The 17,929-nt window shown below is 39.3% G+C and overlaps 1 protein-coding gene across 4 annotated transcripts; it reads right to left on the reverse strand.

The window, feature by feature from the left end:
- Window positions 1-977: 977 nt before the first annotated feature.
- BAG1 (BAG cochaperone 1) lies at window positions 978-17,799 on the reverse strand. Of its 4 annotated transcripts, none has more exons than XR_004779285.2 (8): window positions 17,716-17,799; window positions 13,111-13,239; window positions 12,872-12,954; window positions 12,094-12,207; window positions 11,395-11,502; window positions 6,271-6,348; window positions 4,081-4,143; window positions 1,584-1,661 (listed from the first exon to the last, which is right to left on the reverse strand). XR_004779285.2 is itself a non-coding variant. In XM_035550624.2 (7 exons), exons 1-7 carry the CDS (start codon window positions 17,756-17,758, stop codon window positions 1,572-1,574), a joined length of 630 nt encoding a protein of 209 aa, XP_035406517.1. In that variant the 5' UTR covers window positions 17,759-17,799; the 3' UTR covers window positions 978-1,571. The 4 variants fall into 4 exon arrangements, 2 of the variants coding, with proteins under 2 accessions (XP_035406517.1, XP_035406518.1); XR_004779284.2 differs by lacking the exon at window positions 1,584-1,661 and adding an exon at window positions 11,104-11,242 and having other exon boundaries at window positions 4,106-4,143; window positions 6,271-6,336; XM_035550624.2 differs by lacking the exon at window positions 6,271-6,348 and having other exon boundaries at window positions 978-1,661.
- Between the last annotated feature and the right edge of the window lie 130 nt (window positions 17,800-17,929).

A 17,929-nucleotide genomic window follows, 5' to 3' on the forward strand; every position in this document is an offset into this window, starting at 1 on the left:
CAAATGGAAAAAGTACAATCTTCAAGAAACTGCTTAACAGTAAGAACATGATCGTCAAGAAACTGGCTAACAGTAAGAATATGACAACTCCATTCTGGTATGGTCAAAAGGCATTTTTAGAACACAAATGATCCTTTTTAATGCAGGGCTATCTCTTCATTCATCCAACGGCACTTTTCACTAAAATGTTCTTCCAATTACAAACACCAAGGAAAATACTTTAAGGTTTATAACTTATTAGATTTTTTTTTACATGTTTTCTATTTTTACCTTGTAAGGATAGCTAACCCTAAAACTGCCCATATGGATAAAAACTCACTATCTTAGGGCATGAGATGAAGGAGCTCATCTTTTTTTTCACAGAAACAGTCTCCATACAGTTGATACTTCACCAGCCACTGTGTACGTCTGACTTACCTACCAGAATCAGCAGGGAAAAAGCAACTCCCACTAAAGGTGTTAGCTATGACTGACAACTGCAAACAAAGTTGGCTGCCCCCGCTGAAAGCCACCATCTCCAGCAAAAGCTTATTTTTCACCTAACAGAGAAGGCTCAGCTTGGCACGTATCTGACTGGGAGAATCAGACATAACTTCAGTCACATGGCACTGCTAAAATAAAGTTGTGTCACCTTGTTAAATCCTACAAAAAATCACTAATTACCTTAACAGACTAGAAATAAGCACTGCAATTTTTCCATTAGCATCATGAATTCAGTGAAACCAGAAAAAAAAAAAACAGTAGAAAAAGAACCTTTCAAAATAGCCCCTTAGTTACACCTTGTTTTAACGGAACCCTTCAGGTTTGAGCAGCACGAGTGATCTCATTTCACTTCCTACCACAACTCAAGAAGGAACAACCAATAAAAATAAGCTATAAAAAATACAGTAAATCAGAAGTCCATGTAAAAAACATACACCTGTATCAAGGAGCTCAGTACAACTTAAAGCACCACTCAAAATTAAGTACCATACATGTTACAGTACATTCCATTTATTATGACAATTTAAGGCTAAAATAGGTACGACTCCCTTATAGTCAAGCTTTCTTATATTTATAAATGCATACAAACATTAAGTAAATACAAATGTGTAGGTTTCTTTTTTTTTATTGCTCTGAACTGCCTACCAGTCCAACGCTGAACTTTCCCGGATGTTGTCTCAGTTTGCCTTTTCCCATCAAGCTGAAGCCCTAAAATTGCAACTTATGGCACTTGTATGGTTATAGACCTTCTTTGATTTGAGCTGTAAATAAATTCAAAGACATCAGAAAATATTGCCCATCATTGCAAACGTTGTAACATAGTTAAGTAAACAATTGTCCATACAATACATAACAATTCACCACAAAGATTACTTCTGCGATTCTTCAGGAAGGATTTTCTTTTCAAAATAATAGGTCTAACCAAGCGGCAAACAAGACAACCAGCAAGAAATGATTGACTAGTACCAGTCTAACAGACTGAGCTTTAAGAAAAAAAACAAGCTGAATATGTGCTCCAAAACAAAGAGCAAACTCTTCTTCTTGCTCATAGAGCAATTATGGTTCCTAATTATGTAGGGTAATGCTCCTCATTCCACCAGTGCCAAATTCTTTGACTGTAGCTTGTCCATTTCTTGTCCAATATTTCCTTCAATAGTATCACACTGGGCAAGAAAAGCCTGAGAACAAGAAACAAACAAGTGTTAGCAGGGATGCAATTACAGCAATAGCAGACTGCTTCATAGGAACAGAAACTGAAGTTTCCATCAAGAACGTGAAGATGTCAATCCGATGACCGCCTTCGAGTTCAGTTCTGATAATGGTCTACTAACAGTTTTGTTTACCTGGAATCCAACAGAAACATAGTATTTGATAAGGCAACAAGGGGGCTGCCCATCCTCACCAGTCCTGCCACTGAACTACTTCGAGTTAATTCAAAAGTTCATAATCAACATTAAGAATCACAAAGGTTCAGACAAGTTAGTGATTTTAAACTCTTTCCTAAGACACATACTTCTGTAGCCACAGGTGGGAGTAACAATACTACTCGGCAAAATCTAAAACAAGCTGTCATTAAACCATGGACTCCTCTATTTCTCAAGACTACAGGACAACATGAATCCTCTTCTTCACCAGTAAGCAGCCAGCGCACCTGAAAAGATAGAAGGCTTTTTTTCCAAAAAGGGCACTCCACAGCACCTTAAGCATTTCTTACAACCTGCCCACGAATTCTTACAACAAGTACAGCAACCCACACACGGCACTTCAGAGCCAGCAGCCCCTGGTTACCTTGCCTGTGCTATGCCAGCAGAGTAAGCTTCCTACCTCCACCAATAAATTCTTTTAGGCCAAGTTCAACATAGTCACCACAGTTTCTAAGCAGACTCTCCCATGATTTACAAATTTCTTGCACTCAGTTTTGCTACAACTGCTCTAGACTTAACAGTCAAACTGGGTATTTATTGTTATGCATGTTAAAGTGATTAATAAACTTCCACCCCTCTGAAATGTCAGTCTGTTGCATGAGGTGAATGTTTCTCAACCATCACACTCTTGGATCATTTGTCTTCAACCAATCCCTTGAGCTGACATCAGCTCGCTTCTGTAATGAATTGAGGGATGAAAAAATCAAGGTGGAAACAACTACAGCTTCTGGCTGCGAGTGTTTTACTCCTGTCTTCCCATCTCTGGGAGATATGGGTGATTGCTAGCAATAGAACACAGTTAATAGTTCCACCTCGCTTTCATGAATACTTCAGAGTAATAAGCACAACTTGCCATCATTTCTTTGCTCTTGAAAAATAAATTGTTGTTGAATAGTTTGGTCTTAAACCCCTTAGATTCTTTTGCAGTCCTCAAAGGGATCATAACATACAGTTGCAGAACATTATGCCAATAAAAGTACATAGACAATTCTGATCTCTGCTCAGCCGAGTCTATTTCATGCTCTAACAGCAGTTCTTATACAAACCCGTGCTTAATTCTGTAGTAACTTCATCCAAGAATGGAGTTCTAAGGTTTATGGCCACATCTCTATTATAAAGTTTTGCTACTTTGATTAGGCACATAGAATCAAAAGTGTTCAGAGCCCCATGAAACACAGCTACGCCAGCAAACCATCATCATTTCAACTCACATTAACTGAATTTACCTCTATTACTGAATAAAAAGGCCTTTGTCCCTAAAACTGCAACAAAAGACATTTCTACTATAAAATACTTCTCGGTAAAGCTTCCTCTAATATAGATGTCTATTTAAAAAAAAAAAAAAGGAAACACTTATGTAAACTATTCAGTAAGGTCACAGTAAAATGCAACACCTTTCAACTCTATATATGAATGCAAGGTACAGTCACAAATAATTTTCATAAGTCTAGCCTGTGACTGATGCTAGCATAATACACATCAGAAGAGTAATATGAGTGAGCATTACCATTCATTTATGGAAGTTTGTTCTGGGGGGGGAGGAGGGTTGGAGGATAAATTTCAGTATTAGGTAACAAAACTTCAGGCTAAGGTTTCTGAGGAAACAACACCTGGGTATGTAAAGGCATCACAAGATGGCAAAACAATTGGAAAACCCCAACCCCAGCACAGCTGCTCTTCTGTACAGATTTTACTTTAGAGACGTACAATCTATAGAAAGTTGGCACACTGCAATAGTGAACATGTTTTCCAAGGAATACTTCTAGCACGGTGTTTCCTAGCTCCCAGCAGGAGCTACAAGTAGAATACATCTTTATATCCTGGACTCGTTCACTACTCCCAACCAGAGAGATATGTGAAAGAAGGAATGATCCTTTTTTTTTTTTTCTTTTTACAAGTTATCTGAATTACTTTTCATCATCAGGCAGCTGTAAGTCAAACTACTAATGTAAACTACAAATATAATCTGAAAACAGCATGCACTATGAAAATCTGTATTTTTGTATGCTGCTTTATAAAGCTATTAAACACTACTCAAAGAGATGTCATAAGAAATAACTGAAAGAACAAACACTGAAAAATCTAAGCTATAAGCAGCTATCATTTTCACCAACTCTTGGTGCACAAGTACCCAGCATTAATAGAGAAGAAAAAAAAAAAGAGGAAAACTCACCTGAACCCTTTTCACCAACCCTTTCTTTTTTAGTTTGCAATCACTGAAATTCTCTGGCAGATTCTGCAATAAAATAAACGAATTGATGTAGCTTAATGCTGAAGCGAACATACCAAACATAGAGCAGAATTTGGATGTATTAACGATCTAAGCCCTCTTAACAGGCATCCTGGAAACGCCATGCCCGCCCAGTGATGATGATTACACAAGAAAGAATTTAAATGAAAAAGTCATAAATTCACAAAATGATGGATACAACAAGTGGATTGCAAACAACTGACCTAGCACATCTACCACGTCTTTAGGTAACATAAAGCAATAGACTTCATACACTCCTTTTGTCTACTCTGGCATATGGTAACTCCTGCTGAGCATCACGTCCATTTTTCTCAGAAACTATGAAGATGTATTTATTTCTTACAAACACATTAACTCAATTGCTCGCTATCATTAGACCATATAATCAGTAATACAGGCATTGCTAGTCTGTTTAAGCATCATGTCTGATCTTTGCAATCTCTTCACGGAAGGTAACAGATGTGAGGTGTTACATGCTGACATTCCTTTTAATTTAATTCAAAACGCATCATTTTCCATACTCCTTCCACCTACTATATTCATGTATGTCAACATAGCGATTGCTATAGGCTTCTTCCTTTTGGAGTGATGATAAATTGGAGGGTTGGGGGGGAAGCGTGCTCAGGTTCATGGTGTTTTTCTGAAATGAGAAAAACACCTCTACAGATGATTATTCTTACCTAGAAACCTTATGCTCCTATTCTATGACAAAGAAGTACCTTTGAAAATAAATTATCAGGTTAACTCCAGGAATCTGTCGTTCACAATCTAAGTTCTCCTACAGAAGCCTGTTCTGTGTGTGTTACTTTCTTCATGTGTGTAACACCATGTTACTTCTTTTGGATTTATGGCACAAGACAGGTTCACAGGCTGTTACTGCATTTTCAACAATGGTCTAAAACGACAACTCCTTTTAACTTTTTAACTACTGGCATAAGACTTAAGTTGTTCATTTTAAGAAGCTACACTGTTCTTCACAAAGTATTTTCTAGCACTGTGTACTACAATAAGCCCTTGCTCACTGCAACATGCTAAATCTGCATGTCTCCTCCCAATAAGCAAGACGTTGTGAAAAGATTCTATTACATGCTTTCTTTCAGAAACTGGATGCTCCAAAGACATTGCAAAACATTTGAAAAGTTAGTTTAAAGCTGTGGGTGACTACTCTTCAAATACCAGTTCTAGTTCATAAATAAAAATGAAGGCCTTTGGACTATTTATAGCTGTCACAGGGAAAAAAACAGTTAAAAAAATATTACAAAGTTACATAAAGTATTGTAAGGGATCTTAGACATAGGACCCTGTAACTCCATACCAAAAAAATCCCATTTTTCTCTTTGTTTTCAACAACACAATTCACTTCAAAAAAAAAAAAAAGAAGAAGAAACATTTAACATAAAGAGCATATTTGATGCATACTACTTTGACCCCATATAAGTAATAGCCTGAAAGAACAAAGATCCGTTAGGCCTAATTATTAATAGCTGACTTTCAACAGAAAATGAAGATGCTATCACACTGTCATAGAAATTCTTCTATACCTTGAACTTTTCCACAACTTGGAATTTCTTAATAATCAAAGTCAAAATGAAATTATGCACTAGCTCAGTTACGTCGCCCATTTCCCTTTGCTGAGCACTAATCTCAGGATGCACTTTCTGAAAGACTATGGCCTGTGCAAGTATTCCTACCACCTGAAATAGCAAATTGACAGTTTTCTATCATCAGAGAAGGCCTAAATTAGCTTTCAATAGCAGACTGGAACACCTGGGCTTATCACACAGTCTGTTTCAAAAAACAGATATTGGTAACTGGAGGAAACTTTGAAATCCAAGTGTATAGAAGATGTTCAGACTATTTCTATAAAATGTTTTTGACAACATTTTTCAAAACTGTTCTTAATTGCATCTATGCGTGCAAACTCCTATATTTACTTATATACCTTCATAGTTTTCTTTTTTAATCTGCCTTGCAAAGCCCTTCACAGAGACTTGGAACTGGAAGACATAAATGTCCAAACTTATAAAGCTGCTTAAAAGGCGTTTTGCAATCAAATTAGTAAAATTTATAAATTTTAACATCGAATTAAATCTCACAGTCTCTCTGTTTTACCTTAGTCAGCTTACGTCTCCTCTCCAGGAATACGTTGTCCAACTATTCAGGGTTTAACAGGTGAAGCTGGCAATAAACCTTAAGTCACAATAACATTTCAATATTTAATTAAAACCAAGTTTAATTTAACAATAAAAAAGAATTAGCAGCTTAATCTTAGAGAATGCTTATGCAAAACTCTTGCGAAATCTACATTTTTGGTGCTACCATTGCTTGCAGGGCAGTAGTTTGGGTTAGTATAAAGCTTCCTACTGCACAGCATGTTCTTATTTATATAGCAGGCCTCCCACCTGGGACCCCTCTGTGACAAAAATGCCTGTTTGAATCTTTCAGTCCTTGGTCTGTATGGTCTTAAACTTCCAAAAGCTGATCGCAGTGCTGGCTTCAACCCAGCACAGGTTCTTCATCCCATCCGCCCAGAGAGCGACTCAGGCTCTGCTCATCTCACACCCCACACTCCCAAAATTTAGAATTTCTTAACCACATCTCTCGAACAGTTCTCCCCATGTGGACACACGGACAAGATGCACTGTCAATGCACACATTACACCCACAAAGTTTCATCTTTTGTACGCGCAACACTCATGCTTTACAAAATATTCTTAAACCAACCGCCCTTTACACTGCAATAAATCCAGGTTTGTGCACTGTCCTATCTCCACATCCTCCCTATTCTCTCTTTTTAACTAAGGACCCAGCATTTCTCTCTCCTGAGTGAACCTTCTTACAAAACACAGTCTCCCTCCTCATCTCTTTGCCTTCTCCCAGCCTGTCTCCCAAGAAAACAACTCCCTTTGCCAAAGAACATCACCTCAGCTCTACTCAAGTCCCCTGTGTTCCAGAAGCACTCCCAATAACAATTGTATAGGCTAGTATAACCACCACATCTTTGTTCTCCTCTTTGGTTATTTCTTACTTGCCAAATCAGAGAGCCCAGAAGGTAGTATCTGACACCAAAAAACACTTTATAGCAGTGTAATCAATCAATACACAAAACAAATGCTAGTTAAATTTATCATTTATGACTATCACAGTAGAATGAACGTGACACCATTCTTGAGAGAGAAAGAGAAGGAAGGAAAGGAAATCTCCTACACTAGCAGTCAGTAGTAATAATAGCTAGAACCCTTCTTGTTTTCTGCTATCAAATTGTTTTAAAATTAAAAAAAATAAACTACTCTACCACACATCACCAATGCTAACCAGTTGCAATCAATGATTTTTGTTAGACAGAGAGAATGTCAGCAATGTTTTTTTCCTTAGTTTCTTTTAAAACTCCAAAACAATATACTGTATTTCAGTAGGTTATTATTATTATCGTTATTGACTACCAGTCCTCCATCATTTTCAATTTATCATTAATTAAGTTGGTAAATTGGGTAAGCACATCATGTTGACACTGAAACACCTTAGCGGCTTCTTTAGAATTAGATATTAAATGGCATGCTTCTGATTCATACTAAAAGATTTAAGCATTATCATCATGAAAAGCTTATCCAATGTTTGTTTATCCAAACACATTAAAAGATTTAGTAATAAGTCTTAATAAGAGTAAGTGGCAAAACTTTACAGAAGCTGGGGAATTGTTTGATAACAGCACATTAGTTTCAGAACATTTCCTTCTTTCAATCCTCAAAACATCAATTTAGTATTAGCAGTGACAAGGAGATAGTGGAAAAAAGCTTCTTCGGAACGGCACGGTAATTTAAGTAAGTTTTACAGAGGAATTGTAACCCAAAAAATCCTCAAGGGGGATGGGCCACCTAAATACAACTATGAGTCACTAACATTATCAGTGTCCTCAGTACAAACGCATTCAATTTGACAGAAGATTTGCCATTAATTTATGCAAGCAAAATGAGTGACTTGTATTTCAGAACAGAAAGATTTTTTCTGTTTTTAGAGCACTATGTTCTCTGCAATGTCATCTTTCCAGATTCCACATCTGCCATTTAATAAAGAATCATGAGAACAAAGTAATCACTCAGATGGCAGGTTTGGTTTTTTTTAAGAACTGTGATTAAGTCAAGCATTTTCTATGTTCTACTTGCTGAGATTTGCAATAAGTATTGTGATTTGACTTTAACTCATTGACCAAATGCTTTGACTGCTGAAATAAATGCATTTCTGGTGATGCACACAGACAAAACCTCAACTGCTGAACACACCTGAATTAGTATTCCTCCTGAAAAAATAAAAAAATAAAAAATGTAGCTTATGCTACAACTGCTTCAGCGCCTTCAAAATTTTGTTAAAATACTTACAAGATCCATCCACCTATTCTTCTGTAGAAGCAGTAGCCATTTTAAATGAATGTTTCATGTTAAGATGCTTAAGTTACAGCTACTCTACCCAGAGGCATCCCTTCAAGACTGCACTTACACTTTTTCGGCAGTGATAACACCATATTTTTTCTCTCACTCCAATACTGTAGGACTGCCACTTCCTAACTGCGCACTTTTAAATTAATAATTCATGAAGAAATGGAGCCTGGTAAAAAGAAATATTAGTTCCAAACTAAGCTTGTCTAATTAAAGAGCTTACCTCCTAAAGGTAAGAGGGCAACACCCCTACAATACAGAAAAAAACATGCAGGCTTCCTCACCCTTAGCTCTCTGTAATCACACAAACCTCATTTTGTATCAAACTAGATTGTTTGGATCAATCAAAAACATGTATGGTGGCCAAGACACTTTAAAAAACTTTCACAACAATTCCGCCAAAGAAAGAAAACTGAAACATTTACCACCTGAGTTGCTGGTCTGTTTTCTTTCTACAGTTTATAGATGCTTCTGTGTTACCAGAAAATAGCTCACTCAATCTCTGTTTCTTGTTGTTGTTTTGTTTTAAATGCTGTTTATTGAATCACCAGCACATCTATATAATCAATAACATTCAAGAAATTTGCCAGAAATTGCTTTTTACTTGGCTAACAAATGGAGTATTAAATACTGTATAAAACAATTCTGAGATACAGATAAACTACTTCATGGAAGTTTGACACTCTTCTGCTTTGAATTTCTGTTTATCATTTTTAACTGTGCTCCTTCCCCTCAGTGGAGCCCATTTACTATCCATACGCATATCTCATCACCATTTTGTGCTGCTACCTCTGCATGCTGCACAACTACAGTAAAGCTAAGTACTACTTCATAAAGTTGGTGGCCTGATGTGCTGTAGTATCAGCACACTGAATGGCTGCATTTTATGGAAAGCTTACGTTGAACTACACTTATCTGCAAGATTTCACAGAAGTTTCTCAGAAGTTCAGTTTTCATGACAAAAAACACAGCCTTATTTATATGTTAACACAAATAAATACATAGTTTGGTATGTATAACATAGCTTCATTCACTGGTGTGAAAACACTCACTTGTATTTCTTGCTTTAAAAATATGATGCTTATCAATGCCATACGGTCTTATACGTTCTTCACTGGAAGTAACAAACAACTATTACAAATATGAAAAGCTATCAGTCATAATTAGTTTTAGCTCTGGGTGTTGTACTTCCACGACACAAAACTGAGGAACAGGGACTCCACTAATTCCTAAACCTAGAGATGTTTGTAAGACTTCTAAAATCTTGTACTAAACCTGGAAATGCCTTGTCTGGTATTATCTAGGGTATTCTGGATAAGATGACAGATAATAGCACACTTTTTATTTAAGCCAAGGAAAAAGTATGAGAATCGAAAGTTAACACAGGAAATTTAGTTTGAATTAACTAGGAAGCAGTGAAGAGGGTTTTTCAAGGCTGTCTGCATCGTTCCAGAACTATAAACCAAGTACTGACTTTCTTCTAAATAGGATGTAGTACCAAAAATTGAAGGGCTCAGGAATATGCGCTAATTCCATCCACATGAAAGAGATGGGAGATTATTGCTATTTTAATGACAACACATAGTAAATCTGCTACTTCAAACAGGGAACCAGTTATATGAAGTCTACGTTTAACAGCAACATATTTTGCTTTATATGAGGCAGAAAAGGAAATGGAAATAAGACTTTAAAATACTTAGTATATTATAATTAAAATAAAAAAAAATATTTAAGAACTGTTAACTAAAACAACCACTCAAAAGGAACCATATGAAAGAAGAAATTAAGTTGATGAGCTCTGCAAAAATCCTAGGAACGTCCATGTTGTATAGCATCTGCAGACAGGAAATTCTAATTATTACTCTGTGGTTTGCTGCTGAGATTTTTCAAAATGTCTGTCCATTCAAATTCATTTGGTTCACCAACTATAGGCATTTGCATGGAATCTTTCTGATATAAACCCATAAAGTGTCACTGCAAAGGCATTATTACTACAGAAAAGTAGCATTTTTTTCTTTAGATCGGAAGATTATGATTGTGATATGCAAAAGAATGATAGAATGAAGTTGCAGACAATGACCCAGCAAGCACAAAAACAGAATAACAAAATACCCCAGTTGCCACCATCTTCCATATCTCTGCACAAATTCCTCATTCTCCTCTAGCTTTCAGTTCCTGCATGATGCAGGAAGACGCACATTGTACTCTGGGAAGATGCTGTAAGGTTATGATCCATTAATGACTGTGAAGCACTTGGATACACCTTGGATACACATTCCAAAGAAAGAATTTAGTCCTCAATATGCAGGCACCTTGAACAAAAGTACTGTCAGTCCATATACAACTGACCAGAAAATTATTCAGCATTCACAACCTCCTTGTCCTTATGTAATATAGCAAGCAATATGTTTGAGGGGGTTGGTTTTTTTTTCAGATCACTACTGTAACCATGAAGTTTAATGTTAAAGTTTGCCAAGACAAACTAAAAGGGTAAAACTTAAGTAAAGGATACCCAATTTCATGTAGTCCTAGCAGGCTGCTGCCCCAAATGAAGCTCTTCTGTAGAATGGGGATGCATACACAGGCATTAATGTCACCATTTAGAAATAGATGTTGCCAAGTAGACTTTTGGAGACATACAGGGGCAAGAGCTGGATATTAAGAAAAGAATGAGCAAACCAATTAACTAATTTTCAAAGCCAAAATAAATTTGTTAGTATTTTAAAGTATTAATTAATTAGAAGAAAGATGTCTTCCTAAAATTCTGTTGGGATTCGATCCTTTTCTGCAGTTATTTACTTACAATGGCATCAACCTGTTCCAGGATCTTCATGAACTGCTCTGCAGTTCCTTTTATCCTCTTGTCAAGCTGTTTTAGAGCTTCTGCTTGCAGATCCTTTGCCAAAAATCCCTGGTAAGGAAAAAGAGGGCAGGAAAAACAAAATTCCACACCTTACTGAATGATCAGCTTAGAAAAAAATCTCTCAATATGCCACATTAAAAAAAGATCTTTTACTATTTTGGTAGTTTCAAGTACAAAGGGGACTCCAATCTCAATCTTTATTCAATTACTCTGTACTATCAAGGAAGCCTAGCAGATCTTACTGGTTAAGCGATTAAACAAAACTCAAAGTATTGAGGCATTCTTCTTTGAACTTCGACAGAATTCTGTCTGTTTTTCCAGATCTACAAAATATTATTTATTCAATGTGCTACAATATTTACCCTTTTTCAGTGCCATACATTTCTCCAGTTTGGAAACTCAAAAATGGCATTTGAAATTCAGAAAAAAATGTATTTATTCTATGATAAAATATTTTTACAATCATATTATTATTCAACAGTTAAGAGGGACAGCCTATTACTTACTACACAAAACCTTTAGAAGGTTGTGTGTGGCTTTTTTTCTTTTTTTTGTTTGTTGATTGTTTTTATTTTATTTAAATATATATACCTACAAAACAGTTTTGTAAAGATATAAAATGACACAAAGCTGGCATACCTTCTGGATACTTGTGAACTCTTTATTAACTTCCTCTAACTTATTAGCTATTTGCTCCACTGACTTCTCCAGATCTTTTAACTTCTTTAATTCAGCCTCTTCTTCTGGACTATTCTGTGTATTCAAAAGGAAAATATTCACAACTACAGAACAGAGTCACTATGCAGCTAAAGAGCAGCAACAGTGGTGAGAGAGACATAAAGGCTTTTGTTGACTTAAAGCATGTACTGCACTGTGGTTTTCCTTTCCGTAATTTAGTGCCTACCAAATAAGCTTTTCTCCAAGCTTACTAACAAATACAGTTAAAGTGGCAATGCATATAAACACCTTAAAGGATACAAATTTGAAGTGAAAAAGAAAAGTGCAAACAATTTTTCTGTTATTATTTTACTATTTTGTAAGTAGAGGTAACTTGATATCAGGTGATATTACCTTGTACTCTACTTGGCAAAGCCAGTCACAGGTCATTTCACTAGAAATAACCCAGCAGGCTCAGTAGCAACAGTTTTTGTTTTTTTCCCCCACCAGAAAAATAAGAGGTTCAGGAGCAGTCAGAAGTAACACATTAGGCAGAAGGCTGTCAATAATGTAATTTCAGAAATGTAGAGCTGTACAAGCTGCAGACTTATTTGCAGAACAATATGAGAATGAACTCAGCTTTGTGGGCAGGTGAACAAGATTAGTTTTATGCTGTAAGCAGTATCTATGTTCAGAGGCTGAATAACTAACAGGAAATAGGATAATGTATAAAAAATGCAATTCTGAAAGTAACACTAACCCTTTTTCCAATCAACATGACTTTGCAACCGTTTTTAACACCAAGTGCTGACAACGGTTGTTCCAATTCTTTCAGAGACTTTCCTAAACAGAAGGGGAGAGAGGGAAAAAAATAGTTAAAATATTACTAATTACAGTTAGTGGCATAAGAACGTCTTTTTAAAGACATTCAAAACATGGACACCTGAAAGCAACTATGATGAAGCATCTATAAGAAACACCGACAGATTTACAAGTTACCTTTGTATATAAGTTTCTGAAATGGAACTGGAACACCAGTGACTTGTTCAATAAGTAGAGCCATGTCTTGTAGTGTAGGTTCACTATCTTCCTGTGGAGAAGCAACCTGAATACTGTGTTTTTCATTGCCTAACAAAAAAAACAAAACAAAACAAACAAACAAAAGTAATACTTATTATTACCTGGAAAATATCATAGGGAATCAGTTTCTAATATATGTTTCCATTAACAAAGAAAGTTCTCAAGTCAGCAACTCCCACATACGATCTTAATTTTAAATGAAAGGATTCATAGAATCATCTAGGTTGGAAAAGACCTTCAAGATCCAGCCTTCAACCTGACCTACCAAGTCCCATCACTAAACCATGCCCCTTAATGCCACAACTATCACTATTCTCTTGCAACTTTCTAATGTATTTTCTTCCTCTTAAAGTGACTTCCGCTGAAAACTTTCTTTTCCTTTCTAGTAGCCTGAAGAGTTGGGTCAAGAGTATTCTACCAGCATAATGATCCTGCTACACATTATTCTCCATCTCTTTTCAACAGCGTATGACCTAGATAACCTAAAAGCTAAAGCATTAAAGTCCACAACTTTATGATCTGTTTTACTTCCTAGTTATAGGAACTTCTAATGGTGTAAGTCTTGGGGAATCTGAGACAATTTATCACTACCTTTGCTCCCCAGTCCTTACACATGTGAAGCAAGCAGTCAATATCCATGCTGTCTCCCCTCCATCCAACAGAATTCTCATAGTCCAAAGATTACTTCTGCCCATAATATTGCTGATATGCAGCCTCAGCCACCTTCAGAAGTCTCATCCTACATGTCTGTGGTGGTTTTACCCAGCTGGGCAGCCAAACTCCACCATAGCTGTTCTCTCAGTCCCCCTCCTCAAAGGAAAAAGGGGAGAAAATATGATGAAAAGGGCTCATGGATTGAGATAAGGACAGGGAGATCGCTCAACAATTACCACCAGGGGCAAAACAGACTCAGCACAGGGAGATTAATATAATTTATTGCCTATTACTAACAGACTGGAACAGTGAGAAACTAAAAGACAACTAAAAACACTTTCCCCCCCATCCATCCTCTTCTACCTCCTCCCCCCTGAGCGGCGCAGGGGAACTGGGAATGGGGGCTGTGGTCAGTCCCTGATGCTTTTGTCATCTGCTACTCCCTCATGGTCACTCCCTGCCCCTGCTCCACGTGGGGTCCCTCCCACGGGATGCCGTCCTTCCCAAACTGATCCGGCATGGGCTTCCCACAGGCAGCAGCTCTTCAAGGACTGCTCCAGATATGGGTCCTTACCACGGGGTCCATCCATCCCCCAGGAGCAAACTGCTCCAGCACGGGTCCCCCACGGGTGGCAGCTCCCCCCAGACCCCCTGCTCCTGCGTGGGCTCCTCTCCACGGGCTGCAGCTCCGGCCCGGGGCCTGCTCCTGCGGGGGCTCTCCATGGGCCGCAGCCTCCTCCAGGCCACATCCACCTGCTCCACCGGGGGCTCCTCCACGGGGGGGCTGCAGCGTGGAGATCTGCTCCATGTGGGACCCATGGGCTGCAGGGGGACAGCCTGCTCCACCAGGGGCCTCTGCACAGGCCACAGGGGAACTTCTGCTGCATGCCTGGAGCGCCTCCTGCCCTGCTCCTGCACTGACCTTGGGGGCTGCAGGGCTGCTTCTCTCACATTTTCTTACTGCTCTCTCATGGCTGCTGCTATGCATTATTTTCCCTTTCTTAAACCTGCTCTCCCAGAGGCCCACCCAGCGTTGCTCCCTGGCTCAGCTCTGGCCAGCAGCAGGTCCCTTTTGGAGCTGGCTGGAGCTGGCTCTGATCTGACATGGGGCAGCTGCTGGGCTCTGCTCACAGAGGCTACCCCTGCAGCCCCCCTGCTACCAAACCCTTGCCATTCAAACCCAATACATTGTCACCTTCTGCTAATGGTACCTCCTACCCAGACTCCCTAAAATTACTTGCACGCAAACAGCAGGAATTTCTTAGAAGAAAGGAATGTGTCTATTAATCTCTGCATCGCAACGGATCTGTAACCTCTGCTCCCACACATTTAAGGGTCTGTCAATTTGAAAGCACCCACAGGAATCAGCCCCCACTGGCTACAAGGGAAATTAAGACAGGCATTTCTTTAGTTTACAGGAAGAGAAAGCTCCGGAACAAATACCAGAAGGAAAGCTATTCTTACGCCACCAATTTTTAAGCGCATTAATCTTTTGCAAAGACAAGTGCTAGGAACATTGATTTTAAAATGTTCCAGTCTACCACAGTCACACAAGCTACACTGAGACCATAAACACTTGCAATCTCCCAACAGTATTTTTAAATGGTTTTAACTTCAGAATAACACTATACCAACTCTCCCTGAAACATTTGCCATAAACAGACCTCCCAATTTGCTCTGTTAAAAAAAAACTAACAACAATACAAAAAGAAAATTTCAGTCCTAACCTTGATGTATTTCAAAAGGTTGATACATACAGAATTCTTTGAAAAAAAGAAAAAAGAAAAAGAAAAAGAAAAAGAAAAAGAAAAAGAAAAAGAAAAAGAAAAAGAAAAAGAAAAAGAAAAAGAAAAAGAAAAAGAAGCAAATGGAGAAGAGAAAAGCTGAAGTTTGCCTAGTAATAGAAACAGTTTTAACAACGAATTATGAACACCACTTTGGGCAGACTAACACAAGTTTTACTGTCAATTCACAGAAGAGTGAAATCACCACGAAGAACATCTCCTGGGTTAGAACCGGTATCATGGCTTAATCCGTTTGTTTTAGTAAATGAAAATACTAATTTAAAATAATGACTACTGTAAAACTCCAAAATCTTTTAAAAAACAGCATCAATTAAATGTCTTGCAGATTGTGAAGTGACGTATGTGGATTTGCTGTTGCTCTTTCTTAACCTTTATTTCCATCTTTCCCTACGCTCACTCTCTCACACACACAACTTTAATAAAGATGCCTGTGCAAAGTAGTAACAGCACCTGACAGCTAGCAGAAAATTAAGTCCAAGATAAAGTGTGCCTACTGTTTGTTAATTATTAATAGCAAAGTAATTACCAGGTAATAACTGGAAAGAGAGAAACATTCTCAGATAAGTCTGTCAGTAAACCTCCCAGATCAAATGGAGCTCTCTGAAGGCATCAAAGAGCATAGTAATCATGACGATCCAAACAGATTATTCCACAAAGTGCCTCACCACCAAAAATTCTTAGATAAAACTTCCAAGTGATTAAGGTAACGTTTGCGCAAAATAATGGATCAAGCATAACAGTTCGAAAACAGGAATGAGCAAACAAAAATAAGCAAACGAGCTCTAAAGGTGGAAAGAATGGCACCAACATTGTGCAAAAAGGACAGGAGCAGAGCTCATTGTTCAACAATTAAAAAATAACCCATAAATAACTCAAGTTCTTGAACAAAATCGCTAATGAAAATACCACTGATTATATCCTACTATCCTCAGCATTCCTCCTACTGCCTAACCTAAATCCACTTTATTAACTGTAGTATTTTGATGAAGTCCAGGCTATTGTTACCTTTTTGCAGTAACCTTCTATATTTATTTGCAGAGTCAATCACATCTTCCTTTCCACTTTCACCTCCCTCCTCCTACTTCTTTTCTCCAAAAAAAAAAAAAACGTTCAGTTGTTCCAGCATGCCTTTGAGTAATGTTTCACCAGATCAGCACCCAACTGCTGATCACAGAATCACAGAATGGCTGAGGTTGGCAGGGACCTCTGCAGATCATCTAATCCAAACCCCCTGCCGACCAGGATCACCTAGAGCACTGCGCAGGATGGCATCCAGATGGGTTTTGAGTATCTCCAGAGAACGAGACTCCACAACCTCTCTGGGCAGCCTGTCCCAGTGCTCCGTCACCCTCATAGTAAAGAAGCGCCCTCTCATACTGAGCCGGAACCTCCTGTGCTTCAGTTTGTGCCCGTCGTTTCTCGTCCTGTCACTGGGCACAACTGAACAGAAAACGGCTCCATCCTTTCGACACCTTCCCCTTACACATTTATACACATTGATGAGGTCTCCCCTCAGTCTTCTCTTTTCGAAGCTAAACACGCCCAGCTCTCTGAACGACAGGTGCTCCTGTCATCTCATCATCTTAGTGGCCCTCCTCTGGACTCGCCCCAGTAGCTCCATGTCCCCCTGGTACTGGGGAGCCCAGAACCGGACACAACGACCCCTTTCTCTCAAGCAGCCACCCCTTTCCTTTGCAATCTCACCTCTCCCTAGCCCAAAATTCTGAATTCATGCAGCAAATAAGATGAGGGTCGAGGGTCCCCCAGGCAGCACCTGCCTTTACATACCGCGCTGGCCACCACAAGCGCTCCCCGCTGCGTGCCTCCGGCAGGGCCAGCCCTGCCACCTGCTCGCACAGCACCCTCCCGCTGGAGCCACACCACCTCGCCGATACGGAAAATAACGGAAAATCCCTTTTTTATCCCCTTTCTGTTGGATCCGCTCGAGCGACCCACGTGGAGGGAGAGGGCGGGGAAGACGCGGCCAGCCGAGGCCGCCCTCTGGCTCCGGCTCCAGCCCCCGCCCCACCCGCCCGGCGGTCCCCCGGCAGCCCCCGGCCCTTACTGTAAGTGACGGTGACCGTAACGGCGGCCCCGGCCGCCGCCATCTCGCAACCGCCTGCCGGGGCGCGCGGCTGGCGCGTCACTTCCGCCCTGCGAAGGACGGGGAGGCGCCATGTTCCACCGGGCGGGAGGGGGGTGGGCGGGCTCTCGCTGCCCCGCCGCCATTTTGCGACGGCGGGCGGGGGCTGCGTAACAAACCCAGGGGCAGGATAATA

The sequence above is a fragment of the Cygnus atratus genome, chromosome 2 (genome assembly GCF_013377495.2).
Source record: "Cygnus atratus isolate AKBS03 ecotype Queensland, Australia chromosome 2, CAtr_DNAZoo_HiC_assembly, whole genome shotgun sequence".
Taxonomy (NCBI): Eukaryota; Metazoa; Chordata; class Aves; order Anseriformes; family Anatidae; genus Cygnus; species Cygnus atratus.

Coding starts and splice junctions, on each gene's coding strand:
- BAG1 (XM_035550624.2), bottom strand. CDS start 17,758: ATGGCGGCGGCCGGGGCCGCCGTTACGGTCACCGTCACTTACA. Junction 12,208..12,871: donor TCATGTTGATTGGAAAAAGG/GTTAGTGTTACT, acceptor TTGAATACACAG/AATAGTCCAGAAGAAGAGGC. Junction 11,503..12,093: donor AGTTCACAAGTATCCAGAAG/GTATGCCAGCTT, acceptor TTTCCTTACCAG/GGATTTTTGGCAAAGGATCT.